At 37.5% G+C, this 17,610-nt stretch overlaps 2 protein-coding genes across 2 annotated transcripts; both read right to left on the bottom strand.

The window, feature by feature from the left end:
- Window positions 1-821: 821 nt before the first annotated feature.
- LOC101159339 (mediator of RNA polymerase II transcription subunit 26) lies at window positions 822-4,365 on the bottom strand. The gene is made up of 3 exons (XM_004067966.5): window positions 3,995-4,365; window positions 3,200-3,274; window positions 822-2,417 (listed from the first exon to the last, which is right to left on the bottom strand). Exons 1-3 carry the CDS (start codon window positions 4,058-4,060, stop codon window positions 891-893), a joined length of 1,668 nt encoding a protein of 555 aa, XP_004068014.1. The 5' UTR covers window positions 4,061-4,365; the 3' UTR covers window positions 822-890.
- Window positions 4,366-7,030: 2,665 nt separating this feature from the next.
- On the bottom strand, window positions 7,031-16,619 carry cth (cystathionase (cystathionine gamma-lyase)). Its single transcript, XM_023954227.2, has 12 exons — window positions 16,248-16,619; window positions 14,810-14,891; window positions 13,947-14,042; window positions 13,741-13,850; window positions 13,406-13,540; window positions 13,255-13,312; window positions 12,171-12,248; window positions 11,197-11,349; window positions 9,216-9,337; window positions 8,411-8,463; window positions 8,019-8,157; window positions 7,031-7,516 (listed from the first exon to the last, which is right to left on the bottom strand). Exons 1-12 carry the CDS (start codon window positions 16,431-16,433, stop codon window positions 7,478-7,480), a joined length of 1,251 nt encoding a protein of 416 aa, XP_023809995.1. The 5' UTR covers window positions 16,434-16,619; the 3' UTR covers window positions 7,031-7,477.
- Window positions 16,620-17,610: the final 991 nt, after the last annotated feature.

The raw sequence follows: 17,610 nt of genomic DNA, 5'->3' as shown, positions 1-17,610 counted from the left end.
CTACTCAACAACTTCTCTCACAACTCAAAGGCAAATTTGCAACAAAATCCTGCCGCTCTTCACAAGCTATGTCCTAGAAAAGGACAGTTTTGATTTTGGCTAAAAAAAATGGCATAACATTTTCAAAATATATCATAAGATGATTGGAGTGGTACTTTAACAGAGGTCTTCAAATTCTCTAAATAAAATATGTACACCTTAACATGTGCTACCAGTGATCAAGGAGAAAGCAATGTTATTTGTATTGCCTTTACGCGGTAAAAGTTACTTTTTATTCACCTATAAAGGTATTCTAAAGGAAAACACCCCCCCCCACCCCACCCCAAGTCAAAAAGTAACTAAAGTCAATATTTGTATGTGCTATAATCAGTCCAACTTGCCCAATAGATCTCTTCTTCAATCAGTATAGCCATTAATTAAAGTTGTGGGGTGCTACCTTATTTACAAACATGGTCAGTGTGGATTAAAATCACTTTTCAAGAATCTTCACTTTATTCAGAATATTTAGTAAAAGTCTAATAAAGCAATATTTTTTAAGAATAAAATTAGGATGTATTATTGTTATTTAGCTTTTTTTATTGATTAGAGCCATTTATTTTGTGCTTCCTTCAAGAAATTTGTAAAAGTTATTATTAAACAGTACAATATTTACAAATGAAATGTTTAGTAAAATCTATTTTTTGTGTCATTCAAACAATTCTAAAAGAATCTTCACAAAAACCATGCCCATGCGGTCAGTGCTCCAAAAACACAGAGGCAAGAAGGACAATTTCTTAATTTCAAACAACAAATTATAAAAAGCAGCAAACATGGGCCAGAAATACTTTTGCAAAATCTTTTAACTTCACAGTAAAGGCTTTTTACACGCTAAAAAAGCATGATGTCCAACTTTAATCCAGACAAACATAGGGCAAAATATTCAATTTGCTCTCATTGTCACTTGGATCTAAGGAGATGCACTCAGTCCAGTCATACCAGTTACCCCTTGTGTCATAGCAACCATTAACCCCTGACCAATGTTGGGTCTGTAATCTACTCAAATCTTCTTTACAGATTTCTCTGCTGACTCCAGGTAAATCTTTGGGTGGGTCATCGGAAATCAATGTGTGACATTTCTTTGTATCTTTAGTGCAGTGCTCCTCTTTCTTCAGTAATTCTGTCATGAAGAAATGTGCTCCAGGAATGTGGGTGTCTGATGACGTCAGAACGTTGCTTTGTTGGCAGAGGTAGGACTGGATTATTTCACTCCTTGATAATGCTTTCCAGTCTGTCTGCCGATAAGGATTAGAAGTTATCAGTGCGTTCAGCTTCAGCTCTTCTGACTGCTGCAGCTCACTTCTATGGGTTTGAGTGAAATCTTCCTTCTGCAATGAGTCTTTTTGACAGGTGGGTGTGATTTGTCCTGTAAGCGGATTAAACGTGAGACTTCTGTCTTTTAATTTGACTGTTTTGCTGCTGTCTTCAACGTTGTGTCCATCTAAATTAACAATGTAATTTTTAGGCCTGTATTTTTGCCTTTTTTTCTTCCCTGTATTGATAATAGGATCATCCTCCAATAAACTGATTGCTTTGTTGCAAGAGGAGGCAGCCAAGTTATGAAAAAATGTGCTTTTTTGAGAACCCAAATGTGAAGAATCCTTAATACTGAACGGCTGAGCAGACACCTTAACATCAGAACTGTCAATAATCCCAGTGAAACTTGAATTGGGATTATTCTGTGTTTGGGTTAAAGTTTGTTTCACGAAAGCTTCTGGTTCAGGAGTTTGATGATTGTACAAAGAGTGGCTAGGGTCTTTAGGTTGCCCCACAGACAGAGCCTCATCCTGCCCTCCTGGGTTTTGGAGAACTGATTTACTCTGCAAAGAAGTCGTCTTTGGAGACTTGATGCATCCAGCAGCATTTGGTTTCACAGCATGTACAGGAATTTTGTTTACTTTTTTGTTATCCAGAGCTTCAGGAACCTCACTGTGTAAAGCACAATGCACATGCATGTTTCTTCCAGGGTCCGCAGTCTCATCTAGTCTGTTGGTGAGCACTTTTTCAGAGTTTTCAGTTTTATCAGAAAGAGTATTCTGGACCATCTTGGGTGGTAAAAGCTCCGTCCTCTTCTGGTCACCCACATGTTTCCTTTTCCTTTGTTTTCCCAATCCAGGAGAACAGTTATTAAAGTCATTTCTACTTTTTAACTCTTGGCCTGTTTTACCAGATGGCGAGATGGTTCCTGGAGCAGCGAGGGAGGGATAAGAGGCACCCTTGAAAGACCAGGATGTAGCAGAAAGTCCTTTAGATGGAGATTCCCCCTTTCCTGGCTCAATGAGCTTCTGCCAGTTCCGTAGAAGATTCTTAGCTCTCTTTGCAAGATCTGCATTCCTAGTTTTCTTTCGGACATCATTGATTAGCTTTCCGAGACGAGTTTCCTAAAAGAAACACAAGTGACGTTTAGTGATAGACTAAAGCTGCATTAACACCAGATGCAATTTGTGTGTCAGAGCCATCAATTTGAATGTTAAATCAATATACAGACGTGATCTAAGGTCTTGCGGCGTGATTTGGACACAGCATGGCCACGTTGACGTGTAATCAGGGACTCCGCTTTGGGCATGTGACGTTATCCATGACTTGATCAAAGGGTAGAAAAATAAATCCAATATGGCCACTCATGGCGAGGATTTTTGTTCTGAACTTCTATTTTCTAAACCTGCAGGGGCTGCGGGGTTACCGGAGACTTCCCCGGGTTACTGTTGGGCGAAGGCCGGATACACCCTGGACAGGACAGGTCACCAGCCTGCCACAGAGCCCATGCAGCTGGAGCACGTGCTGGCGCACCTGTAGAGCTCTCCAAATCATATAAACCCAAACTTCTCACTCAATATCATCCACGTTTTCAATGATGTGGGAACGAATTAAGTCCAGAAAAACGTTGGCGGTTGCTCTGTGGCCGGAGCGTCAAGGGGCAAATTTGCATCTTCCGCCTCTCTTTTGATCGCGTCTAGTTTAAATGCAGCATAATAATACCCCTGCCCTGCATGCTTTTCTTCTTTGACAGCTCTGACACACCTGATTCAAGTTACCAGATACCTGTTAAGGAGTCATAGGAATTTAGGTCAGGTGTGTTGGAGGAGGGAAATAAGTAAGACATGAAGGTGGGGATCATCAGTCTAAAGTCTTGTTTCTAGAAGCATATGTTAAAGCAACTTACCTCAAGTACTTCTTTGGTGATGGGAAACGTTTCCAAAAAAGAAATCACCTCTATAACCACCACCATGTTGCATACCTGTTTGGAAGACAATGATCTAAGCATCATGCAGAGATTTGCAGGTATAATATAATACATTTAAAATGTTTTTTTTTAATGGCCAAATACTAATATAACAGAAAAAGAAGGGCCCTCCTTGGTTTAAATCCTTATTTGAATAAGCTTTCAGATGTGCACCTGCACGTCTAGAAACTATATACGGGTGCTGGTTTTGGGTACAGGATGACAAACTGAGAAACAAATGCAAATTAACAATTTTATTCCCACAAAAAGACACAAAGAATTTTGACATAATAGGTGCGTTTATTTGAAATGGTGTGTTCTGAAGGCTCCTAACATCTTCTGATAATTTTATAGGTGTTTACATGTAAAGACTTTGTCATAAAATGAATCCTCCGTGGTACTCAGACGTTATGAGGTTACAGCAAACAGTAATTCTGCATTTTTTTTAATTAATCCTAATTTTCAGCCATGTCAGTGTTAAACTGCTGTTATGTTTTGAATGTTTTGTAATTCTTAAGCAACCCGTTTACATGAAATGTGGTTTTTAACTATACATAAATACATTTATTTCATACTTTGCTAAATCCAATCATCATCCACTAGTTCCAGGCGTTTGGGATTACTTACAGTCCTTAACTGCAGTTATTATTATTGTTGCTATTGTTACCTAAATTAAATCTTTTGTTCGTCGGTTTGCATTTTCCCAGAACTCTCAGAAGTGAGGAACAGACTCACATTGCTTTGGCTGTCGATGGCCTGAAGGAGCCGGTCTCTCATCACCTGCGGGGTGGCTGTTGTCATCGCCGCGTGCAGCAGACTGGATCAGGACGGACTCGATCAGCAAGATCCCCTGAAGACGTAGCAGCGACGGAAAACATGCCACTGGGCTGTCGGAACAGGTGCCACTTTCGGAGGTGAGTGTCGGTCTGGTCGCGGCTTTTTTCTAGTTGTTCTCCGTCTCTATTTTCGATCACTTTATTTGACAGACAACTGCAATTTAAAGTCGACTCCTAACAACGACTACCGTCTGTACAGCTCCCCTCCCTCTTGTCGGCGGTCTCAGCTGGCTTTTTGTGAAGCGCACGCGAAGAGCATGATGGGAAATTTGTTACGTAACTGTGGAGCCTCACGTCAGAACGTTTGACGCAATGAGTTATATCACTAGAGGAGACACGCCCGCTGTAGAAGCCTGGCCGACGGTGGCGGAGCGCGACGCCATCTTGGTGAGGTCGACGACGCCCACATGACAATGATTTCTATAGCCTTTGGTGGCATTTAAGTAGCTTTTATATAATTTATATATATTCATATTTCTATATACTTGTGCAAATAAATAAATATATAATATATGTATATAATTTTTATATATAAATACATCATTTGTTGCTGTTAAATAAGAGAAACAGTCAGCCTTAAAAGCTCAAACTTTAATGAAAAATGCATTGTTGCAGGACTTATAAATAAATAAAAATTACAAAGAAGTTTTGAAAATAATTTTTAAACATTTCAAAGTTTTAAACCTCTTTGACATGTAATTTAGATTATTTAGAAAAGCCCAACAATACGTCAATAATAATAATAAATAATAACAATATATAAATAATAAGTCAATAATAATATTAAATGATAATAATTTATAAACAATAAGTCAATAATAATAATAATGATGAATCAATGATAATAATAATAAATCAATAGTAAGTCAATAAAAATATTAAATGATAACAAGAAATCAATAATAAGTCAATAATAATAATAATAAATAACAATATATAAATAAGTCAATGATATTAATGATGAATCAATAATAAATAATAATAATAAATCAATAGTAAGTCAATAATAATATTAAATGATAACAATAAATCAATGATAGTTCAATAATAATATATGATAATAATAAGTCAACAATAAGTCCAAAAGTCAACAACAGATTTTCCCCTTTAAAAAGAAACAAAAAACAAAAGAAAAACAATTGATTTACCCCACTAATTCATGTGAGTGATCAGTTTGTGTAACATAGATGGTATGGTGTCGGATTTCAAGCAAACAGTCTGGCCTCTTATCAAAATCTGTTTCCCCAAAATCTTTTGAACATAGCCAAACTGTATTGCTAGTTGGTAACCACAGTGATCCATCTGGGTTAGCTCTTTTTATTGCTAAGGCCCACTTTTTCCTTAAGTCTGAATCCATTAGAAAACCTGCAAGAAAAGTTCAGTCACTGAGTCAGAAATGTATAAATCTATATAACTATATTAGCCTAGTCCTAGTATACTGTTTATAGGTTTAACTAAATAAAGTTTACATTTATGTCGACAGCAAATTATACGTACATCATGCAGCATGTTCATAATAGCCCTGCAGCATCATGCATGTCAACATGTGTTCTATTAATAAAGCCCCTCCAGCAGTAAAAGAAAAAATTATAGTTCTTACCTGTGAAATGTTCTCCCTTCCTCCTTTGTGGACTCTGATTTTGGCAGTTGAAACTTGAACAATGAACTGGCATTTTGCAAAAAATGAGTTCACATGCATGCACTGCAGCAGTAACTTGACCTCACCAAGATGGCAGTGCTCTCCTCCCATGAGGAATCACGTGATGTCTCCTCTAGTGATATAACTCATTGGTTTGACGCTCTTCACGCTTTGACTTCCGACTTTCAGATCGACTGTACGTATGCCCCCCCCGCCCCTCCCAATTTTTTTGACGAATAAAACAAAATGATGTAAGTTTGAAGTTTCAAAATATAAATTTGGCTTTGTGCTGTTTAAAAGTCTCCCTTAAGGCAGACATATTGGCGGCTGCTCCAATTCATTACTGTTTAAGGTTTTTCTGTTCAACACTTGGACTTTTCCTCCCCTTCGAATTAAAAAAGTATAAATAAATTACAAATATAGATAAATGATTTTTAACACCAACAATATTTTTATCAATATTGTTATGAAAAATGTTACATAAAAGTGTAATATTACCAAAATATATGTTGAATTTTCAATGGTGAAAATGTATTTGTTCTTTTAAAAAACATTTAGTGGTTTAAAAAAGAATAACTGTCTTGCTTTTTTCATTTTCAATATTGTTTTTTCCACAAAACACAAACACATGAATTTGCAAAACTTCCATTTTTTTCATTATATTTTAAGAACAGCAAAATAACATACCGGTAAATGCCAAGTCAACTTCGTGTACTCTTGACTACCTTTACACCAGTTATGCTGAAAAAACTATTTTTATACCATTGACAAGTTTTCTCATGCGTGTACATTTTTATGTCCAGACCCAAACAGCTGACTGGAAATTACTGCACATGCTTGTAGCTTTAAGCAAAAATATAGTAAGATCATTGTCCTAAACAATTATTTCCAACATTTAATAGATTTAATTAATTAGTTGGATCCAACATCATGTGTCTGTATTTTATTACTATGCATATTCATTGCAACACAGAAGAAGTCTGTTAGAAGGTAAACTTTTTTTTTTTGACAGACAGCTTGTTCATGCTCAGCATTTCCTATTCATATCTGGGAGCTGACCAATGCAACTACATACTCACTAGGCAGCTGATTATTTTTTCATTAATATTTCAGGAATTAATTTTTTAGTCTGTATTATTTTGTTTGGTTTACACCATTTGATTTTGATTGGACTCATAGGCGACGGCTAAATTTCATCTAGTCCAGCTATAAATAACATGTTTTGATCTAACTTGAAGAAAAGGTAATTTCTCTCCATTGTTGATTAAACAGACATTCTCAGACAAAAGACTCAAGTTGTTTTTCAATGATTTTAATGCATTTTCCCATAACATTCATGCAGGGATTGCAAAACGTAAGAGCCCTGCTTTTTTTTCCTTCGTTTTCATCACAAATGGGTCCCTTTATACATTGTTCTTTAGAAATCTAACAAAAAATTAATTTAAAAGCTTGTAAACAAAAGTGACCGTTATTATTCTGCTCCAAATAAGACATGTGCAGAGCAATTCATCCATATCTAAGTTTTCATATCAAATGTAATTATTTAAAAATATTTTGCTCACACGGGAGAAGTTAATACATTTTTATTCGTTGTGGATGGCAGGAAATTCTTTTTTAAAGTGGCACAGTGGAGTTTTAGCCAGCAGGTGGCAGCATGAGCTCACCATCCTTGCAGAGGGACAGCAAGAATAAATGGTTTCCCAATGAGTTTGTCAATCCACTGAGGGGACCTCATATTGATCTTTAGTTCTTCAGGTCGCTCATCTTCAATCTCTTTGGATGCTGCAGAAAAAAACAGGAAGGAAGGGAAAATAACCAGCAAGATCAATACTTGGTGCAATCAGACAAATACAAGTGTGTTATTTAGAAAATGCCACAGTAATCTAAATTCACCACCTTCATGAATTATCCTGGAGTGTGGCATGCTCACATCTGTTTGATAATAATTTTCTATACATTTCAAAGATTCCAGAGATGATTTGAAGCAAACTAGACTGAACATCTAAAGTAACTAAAATGTTCCAGAGAAAGTTAATTATTACCACTTAACATATTTTCTTATAAAGTTGTCTTTTTGGCGGTTTTTCCAGGTCAAAAGCTTTAAAAAATCTTGGCACTGAGATGATGTTTTTAAGACAAACTGTGTTTTTGGAGCCTTGCAGCCACTAAGAGAGCTAATCAGATTTACAGCCATATTGATTCTATATTGTCACCATAACAACAGGGGGCTTCAGCTGACCATCTCTAAAGGTTTTCTGTCCGTCTGGGGACACCTGATACTTACAGCAGCATTCAGCGCCTGATCCAGGTCTTCAATGATGTCAGCCTCATCCTCCAATCCAACAGAGAGGCGGATCAGGGTGTCGGTGATCCCCAGAATAGTCCTTTCATTTTCTGGCACTGACGCATGAGTCATGATTGCTCTAAATTGTAGTAAAGAACAAATGAACTTTACAGAAGGAAAAACATATTCTAAAAGGGATTTAAGGATTTAAGGCCTCATAAGAGATGAGGTACAACTGGGGATCATCTAAATCAAACACATTCTTTTTTTATTTAAGCTGCCCCCCTTTGATGGCATAAAATGCAGCTCTGTTTATATAGTAAAAGGCAGTAACAGTAAAAAGAACAAATATTTTTTTAGCCTTCTATATTGGTGGCACAAAGGTTACTTACGGATGTTCTGCTAGACTTTCATATCCACCAAGACTTTCTGCGACCGCAAACAACTGAAATGAAACAGCAGGAACACAATGAAGCATTCAACACATAAATTATCCATCAAATAAAAACAAAAAAACAAGGAAAAATAAAGGAGACAAAAGACACTAACAAATCATAGCCTGTCCACTGAAGAAATTCCTTAAATTGGAAAAAACATTTAGCTTTTTTGGCATTTTTGGTTGATCTGAAACACAGTCAGACTATCTTGAGGCAACAACACAAATGGCCTTCTGTATGGGTGACAATTGTAAAATTAAAGGGGCAAAATTCTTGTCTTAAAATATTTACATTTGTGTCATTGCCTTTTTTTTTAATGTATTTAAGGGCAACTTTGCACTTTGGCACACTGGCTGCGTGAGATGATGTATGAAGAAAACAATGGACTGTAGAAACGCTCCTTAACTCACAGTTGAATAAGCACTTTTATGTTGTTGCTGAACACAGCTAAAGCCAAGCGTCATCTGTTGGACATAAAGTCTCACACTGTTTTCCATCTCATATGGAGTTAGGTTTTTTGGATCCAAATTGTCTGGTGAAAATTTTGTCTAAATATTCGTTCATGATGAAATTTGGTAGGAGGTCTTTGTTTAGATGAGCCCTATTTGTTTTTACCAGACATCTTTATGTTGGTCTGAAGAAATATTTGACTGTTCTAACGTCTTCTATCAATGAAAAAAAAAACGTCTCCCTGAAGAATGTTTGCAATCACTCCTGGAAATCCTTAATGGCACATAGACTTAACTTGTTCAAAAATTACCTTCAGGTTACAAAGGAAGGCTTTCGCATTTTCAAGTTTCCCTTTAATGTAGAAGGCAATCATCCCCGGGCATCCAGTGCACTGTCTCTTCATTATGTCATACTGGGGGTGCGAGGGCAGACCTGCAGCCAGAAGAAAAACAACAGTTGGCTCATCCGTGCTCCTGTACCTGACCGTGTACCTCGTCTCTGGGTCGCCTCCACTACTGCTTCTACACCTGGCTGTGGATCCTGCCTCTGGCTCGTCTCTACTACTGCTCCTATACCTGGCTGTGGATCCTGCCTCTGGCCCGTCTCTGCTCTGTACCTGACCGTGTACCTCGTCTCTGGCTCGTCTCTACTACTGCTCCTATACCTGGCTGTGGATCCTGTCTCCGGCTCGACTCGCGCCTCCGACTTTCCCCCCAACTCCGGCTGGATGATGCTCGTCTGCTGGACTTTAAATACGTAGTTGTAGTTTGATAAGTTAATTCTTCTCTATAAGTTCGGTACATCGCCTGTCCGTCCTGGGGAAGGATCCCTCCTTCATATGGGCACCCCTGAGGTTTTTTCGTTTTTTCCGGAATCGTTTTTTTCCGCGAAGGGGGGTCTTAGGGCAAGGATGTCCAGTTTAGCTTAGTCAGTTTGTTAGTTCAATTTAGTATTTTCCTAATGAATTCTATGTATTCAGATCCTTTTGATTTTATGTTTAACTTTTTCAATTACCGATAAGAAACCCATCGAAACAACTGTTGTTGTGAATTTGGGCTATACAAATAAAATTGAATAATAATTGATACAAATAAATAAATACTTTATTCATCCCACAATGGGGAAATCTCTTCTCTGCTGGGGCAAAACCGCAATCTGGAGGCAGTAGCGTTAAGGGTTTTCACTGAGTGATGTTAATTGCTCACCATTGAGATGGTAATTGCCCCAGTATCATTGTTCATTCCCCTCCGGGAATCGAACCCTGTATTCCTGCGTGGTAGCTTCTCACCTTACCAACTGAGCTACTCAGTCAAATTTGTTTTCCGCATTTGACCCATCCCCTGGGGGCATGGTGAGCTGTGCGGGACGCAGTAGTGTTAAGGGCCTTCTTCAAGGGCCCTCACTATGGTAATTGCCCATTCAGAATCAAACCCTGTATTCCTGCGTGACAACCTTCCACCTTATCAACCGAGCTACCCAGCCACTTAGATCAGTTCTTTGGTTTTACCACGTCCAACTTTATTTAACATTAAAATGATTTGCTCAGTCAGCATGTATGAATCTAAGGTAGCCCACCAGAGTATCTGGCAAGGGTAATCTGGCAACAACGTGCTCCCTCCACAGCTCACTGTGACGTTACTTTCTGTTAGGTAGTTAGCCGCTCAGCCCAGTGGAAATTTCAGAATAAAAGCACTTCCATTGCATCTTTACTTCGGTTGTGAGTTAATGTGTTGTGAGTTATTGTGTTGTGAGTTAATGTGTTGTGTTGAGTTAATGTGTTGTGTGGTAAGTTAATGTGTTGTGACCCTTCTGGGCCACCGTATGAATCCTTTTATACTTACTTAGGGTTTATGGGTCTGTTAAGCTCATTGCACCCATTTAGATGACACCTCTGCTGCTGTTCACTTACCTTTACACCCTACACACCGCTAGATGGCAGTGTTTACTCATCTGGAGTCACTTCTCTCCTTGACATTTAAGCATCATTTTACTGAATATCTGTTCTGTAAAATGAATAGTTTGGAATAGTTTATTTACTAAAAAAAAAAACTCTAAAACATTTGGGCTAAAAAATACGGTAAGAAAAGATATACAGTCAAAGAGAAGACACCTAATAAAAGCTACTTATATTCTATCATGCAGACTTGTTTAAATACAATAATTAAAAATATTCTGTTAAAACACTAAATACAGTAGAAATGTGCAACGAAAAAGTTCATTTTACAGTTGGGAGGTTGGAGTAAGTGGCCTATCCCACTAGTCGGCAAAATGGCTGAAGCCAATTCCATTACCAGGAAAAATGACTCGCTCCACCCTGGGATCCGCCTCCAGGAACTTAGCAGCAGCCATGCCGTTTTTGAAGTGCTGCTCCATTCGCAGGTGTAGCGTTTTCAGTCCACGGTTACACAGAAAACAGTCGAAGGGAGACGGGACACCACCCAGAGCTGTATCCCGACAAAAACAAAAGGCAGAAAAAAAACACAACTTCAAGTCTTGGCAAGCCAAAGAAGCAGGAACAATCCTCTTACACTGAAAGGGTCTCAAATTGGTTCTTACCTTTGGTTCATGTGTTAGTTGTTTACAAAGTAAATGTAGGTCAAATAACCAATTCACCAAATGTGGAGTGGAGCAAAAAGCCAGTTATATATATATATATATATATTTTTATATATATATATATATTATATATATATATATATATATTTATATATTTATATATATATATTTATATATATATATATTTATATATATATATATATATATATATATATATATATATATATATATATATTATATATATATATATATATATATATTTTTATATATATATATTTTTATATATATATATATATATATTTTTTATATATATATATATATATATATATTTTTATATATATATATATATAATATATTTTTATATATATATATATATATATATATTTTTATATATATATATATATTTATATATATATATATATATATTTATATATTTATATTTATATATTTATATATATATATATATATATATATATATATATATTTATATATATATATATATATATTTATATATATATATATATATATATATATATATATTTATATATATATATTTATATATATATATTTCATATTCAAGAAAATAATGCAGTTTACATTCACCGAGAGTTTTCTTAGGCCAGCAAATGTTTCAAAATAAAAGCACTTGGTTTTCTCTCGCAGTAATCAGATTTATAACATTTGCAGCACCAGTGTGGCATTAACTCACCGTTTTGCAGAAACCTCAGTCGCTCACACAGACCCTCGTTGTTCAATGAGAGCATCCCCATCACCACATCACTGTGACCTGTGGAGCACAGGACACGACTGAAGAACCAGCCAAACCTTCATGCTGCAGTAAAACATGAACCAGTGTGCTGCTTGGATGGGGCATTCATTCATTCATATTCTAACCCATTTTGTCCCTTTCGGGGTCAAGGGGCTGCTGGAGCCTATCCCGGCCACTCGTGGGCGAAGGCAGGGGACGTCCTGGACAGGTCGCCAGTCTGTTGCAGGGCTTGGACGGGTCATTTCAAGTATAATTATGTAGATTTTGAAGTATGTTGCGATTTTAACTAGATCTAATTTGTAATATTCCAAAAGAAGATATTTATTTCAATTGGCCAATGAGATTTTTGTAACAAAAAATACAGGTATTTTCGATTCCCGGAGGGGAATAAACAATGGTACTGGGGGCAATTGCCCTATCAAAGGCGAGTGATTAACATCACCCAGTGGGGGTCCTTGGACAAGACCCTTAACCCTAAACGCTACTGCCTTCCGAGCGCAGTTTGGCTGCAGCTCACCGCTCCCCCAGGGGATGCGTCAAATGCAGAGAAGAATTTCCCCATTGTGGGATAAATAAAGTATCAATTATTATTATTATTATTATCATTGTTCGCTTAAAGAAAAACAAGGGTCTAAACCATTCAAATGAATAAGACTGCCAAAAACAACTTTTGCTTTATTATAATCTAAAAACATTGCCAAGTTAACCATGCGACTCATCCTCAAGGGAGGGTTGTCCCTCCCCTGCTGGGAGAAGCCGAAAGTGAAAGAAGATAATCTGATTTTTTAAGTCTTTATTTTTAGACAGTCAGATGGAAAAGATCATCTTACACATAAAAAAATCAAAATTACAAAACATTCAAATAAATTATTTTCATAAATCATCTCCTTTAAGTTTAGAAAAAAAAAATAACAGAAGATTCTAAAAACGTAGAAAGCCTTTAGTTAAACTGCTGCAAATAAATGACATTTACATAAAAGTTGATGCTTTCAAATGGCAAAACGTGATTTGACTCATGACTCACCGTTCATGTATTTTGTGGCCGAATACATGCAAATATCTGCTCCCAATGCCAGAGGGCGCTGTGGGGGTTCGGAATAAAACGCAGGAGGTATAATTCCATCAGCCATTTCCAAAAAAACTTACTAAGTGTGAAATGCACATCAATCCTTTACCTGGAAATACGCCGACATGAACGTGTTGTCCACGACAACCACGATATCCTTGTTGTGCTCGTGCACCAAATCGGAGCAGGCCTTGATGTCAACCACCTTCATCGTGGGGTTGGTTGGTGTCTCGATCCACACAAGCTGCACAAATATTCACTTATTTTAGCGTCAAAATAGGTGAAAAACACATTTTATCTCGACTTAACATATGAGAGTAGAAGGAAAAATGTGTCACACATAGGACTAATTCATGCTTGGAAACTGATTGAAGGGGAAATTAGTTGAAGTAGACACAGACATAACACCAGGACTATTGGTTGTTGAAAGATTTCATAACCTACTTTGGTGTTGGGCTTCAGAGCAGCCTTGAGCAGTTCTGGTTTTGTGCAGTCAGCAAAAGAAACGTCCACGCCAAGACCAGCTGCAATTCTTCGGAAGTACCGGTTTGTGCCTTAAAAAAGATATAGAGTTTGCCTCATTTAACAAGGTCAGACCTGCTCAGGCTGCACTTTCAAAGTTAAATAAAGTGTAGGGTTTGGCGCCTCACCTCCGTACACATCATCCATGCACACGATCCCATCCCCTGACTTCAGCAGGTGAGTGACGGTCACTGTGGTAGCCAGTCCTGATGCAAAGGCGAGAGCTGCAGGGACCAAAAATCTCAATTATGACAGGTCTTCAACAGGAATAAGTGAATGGGGCCTCCTCCAGAGGAGCCCCAACAGTTTTTGGGTCATTTTTTTCCTCGCGGGTTGTGGTTTGCAATGTTTGATTTTGAGGGGAACTTTCTCCTTTTTGACAGAAACTACTAAATACGTTTAATGAGGACTTGTATTAAACAAACTGTAAACCTACTTTCACGCCGTCTTTGGCAACCCGCGTTCAAAACTCTTGTGTAGCTACGCAGGTTTTTACAAACATTTTCGAGCTTTACTTAAAAAATGTGCGGCCATTGAACGTGCGTTGCAAGTTAAACCAAGTCGAACTTCGACCAATTAGGGACTCCTATTTGGTAATGACGTTTGGATGGCACCTCTTAATTCACAGAAGTATCAGCTATTTTAAAATTGATCATAGAGAAGAAATTGATAATTGCAGTTTGTGCTTGGCTGGAATTATGACCTCAAGTATTTCATATATTGGAATAGAGCTGAGAAAAAAAAAATGAAGAAGCCCCTCCCTGCTTGTCCAGTGTGAACACCATGGGCTTCTTGAATGCGCATCACATACACGTTGTGTACAGAGCTTAATGGGGGCTAAATTGACTCACTAGATGCTTGTAAAAGGAATAAACATTATCATCACTTGAGAAATGTTTTTAAATTTAAACATTTTATACTAAAAGTTTAAAAAGCTCTTTTTACAAACGTTTTTATTTTACCGTTTTTCTGTCGGTGTGAATTAACTTACAGTACTTTGCTCCATCCAGAGCTGCCACGGCCTTTTCTAGACAGTTTCTGGTAGGATTTCCACTTCGGCTGTATTCAAAACCCTAAAATGAAATAAAAACATCAAAGAAATCACCAAAGCTAACAATGATTCCAGTTTTTAGCAGAGGTTAGTACCCAAAGTTGAAAATGCTGCACGGTTTTTATCTTGTTGGTGCCCCTGCACTGATCTGATTAACCCAAGCAGACATTCATTAAATAATAAATTGTCTAATACTTTTATTAACTGGAATATAGAGTAGAATCTGTTCAAATAGCTTCATGTTGACAGTTAGTGCACAAGGCTACATCTGTGAAAACAGTCACCTGTCACACCAAATTACCTTGGTGTATTGTTATCTCCCTTTTGCAGCCTCAAAACTATACAACTGTTTGGTTCTTATAAATCATTCACCAATTCTTAGAGCTAAATTTTGTGGGAAATAAATATCTCAAATCTGTATATAAGAATCACAAACTGGTCTGTTAATGGATGATGAAGATGAGATGTTTGGCAAGTCTATGCTTGTGTAGGGGAGGCCTTTTGGATCATCGTGTTTCAGCAGTTAATATGTACACACCTTGAGATTAGCGTTTAAAGACATCAACAACAAATGATCTTTGTCCTAAACAGGTACTTTTATGAGACACCTTATTGTCTTCTTGCCAGCTCAATTAAGTGTTTCTCAAACATGTTCGGTGTCGGTTTTTCTGCTCTAACGCGTCTGATTCAGCACACCGGCGGCGTCTTGTGTGGAAACTTGGTAACAGTCATTAAACATGGGATGTGTTAAAGCGGGAAAACATGCCGTTTTGGCTGCAGCAGAGGAGACTGTGGTCTACTATGTAATCATTGATAGGAAAAAAAAAAAGATGGCTCCAGAGAAAATATATAGTATTTCAACACAATGTGAAGAGATAGCTGGGAGAGAAAAAAAACACACACATAAATTTGTTTTCAACACAAGCTGATTTTAGTCTGGATTCCCAGACTGTTCAGGGTCAGAGATGCAGAATCTAGAATTTCCTGTTTGAAAAGATTCCACAAAGGCAGATTAAGTTTTCAAAATAAATTAGTCTTACCGGTATTCAAACACCTATTTTCTTCTTTATAAAGCTATTTCTGATGACTCACTCAGGGCAGGCTGAGAAGTTATACAGTAGAATAAACAAGGATTAAAACGCTCACATGTGATCATCTATGAGGGGAAAAACTTTTAAAACTGAGATCAATCATACAACACAATTACTTAAATTCTTTCGTGTTGAAAGTAAAAAAATTAATATTAACACGTTATTATCTGAATATAACAAGGAAAAACAACCGTTTTTCTCAATCATGTCCCACGTGGATGTTGCCGGCTCATCCTCACCCCCCTCACCCCCCCGGTTAAATAACCGTGTCATATCGAGCTACTTACGGCGTGGTCCCCCGGTGAGTACTGCTTGAACGTTGTGGACAGGGAAATAGGCGGCACCACAGCCATCGACTTCCACTGCTCCGGCTCCTGCCCGACGTGGATGGCGTCCGTGGCGAAGGATTTAAAGGCGGTACGGAAGCCGGCAAACAGACCATTCTGCGTGTCCCGTTTGTTCGCGTGCTCCATCGCGGCGTGTTTCCTAAAAGCGTCCGGACCACCGTGTACTCAGAGCGCGCATTACCGCTAAGCGGAAAATGGGAAATACTATATACCGGGGCAGTTCTGGGAGCCTGCTTCTCTGAGGCCAATCAGAGCGTATCAACAAGGAGAGCTCGCTCTGATTGGCTGTCAGGGGTTGTGTGGCCTGCCCATGTTACGACAGCACGTTCTTTGCGTTCCTATACTCTACAGCTCTGATGCAACATCCCGTCCCGTTTAACAAAGAAATGGCCACAGTTTTTTTTTCTTTTTTTATAATCATAAATCCATAAAAAATTAGTAATTGAATTATTTATGAATAATGAAATGATTGGGGGGGAAAAATCAAATGTATAAAATCAAATCTAATTTGAGAATGCTTTTACTTAAAACAATTCATGAGCTCAAAGATCCAATAAAACTGACCGAAAGCGTATTTACATAACTTGTAACAGACTATTCCTCAGCGATTTCAATACAAATGTTTATATTTCCCCCCTTTGGTAATGAATCTGAATGTGTTACCAGTTTTGAACTGCAGGGGACGAACGTGCTCTGTAACACATTTCTAAGCCTACAGGATGAATGAGGATGAGTTTTTTTTTTTCAAACAAGCAATAAAGTTTTTAACTGTCCAGGAAAACTGTCTAAACCTCTCACCTCTGACACATGACAGACACCTCACATCATGTTCCTGACTCAAGATCAGGAAGGCATCTATGAAAAAAAACATGAGTAACTGCAAAGTTTGCACCATACTCTGAATATTCATTTGAAGGATTTGTTTGAAAATAGAGAGGATTCAAGTTTAATATTTTTCAATATTATGTCAATTATGTGTGAAATGATTGGGCATAGACCTCTTAAGGTTTCTCTTAAGACAACTCAGGAAAAATACTTTGTGTCTTATCTATATTTGTAAAGAAGAAACTTGAGGAATGTGTTATGTATAGTTGAGTGCTAGTGTTTTATGTGGAGACATGCAGTAAATGACATCTGGGATTGTCTCTTTTTTTCCCGTAAGATTTGATACAAGGACAGAATTAAAATAAGATGATGATTCTAGAGATGTGTGTACTCATGTTGTGTATTGAATGTTATTCAATGTGGTACTCTTCATGAAAGGAACAAATCAACAGAACAAAATTAAGTAGCAAGTGTTCGG

This window comes from Oryzias latipes, chromosome 4 (assembly GCF_053564925.1).
Source record: "Oryzias latipes strain Hd-rR chromosome 4, Olatipes_Hd-rR_3.1".
Classification (NCBI taxonomy): domain Eukaryota; kingdom Metazoa; phylum Chordata; class Actinopteri; order Beloniformes; family Adrianichthyidae; genus Oryzias; species Oryzias latipes.
The sequence above is the reverse complement of the archived record's forward strand: the minus strand, read 5'-3'. Positions and strand labels throughout refer to the sequence as shown.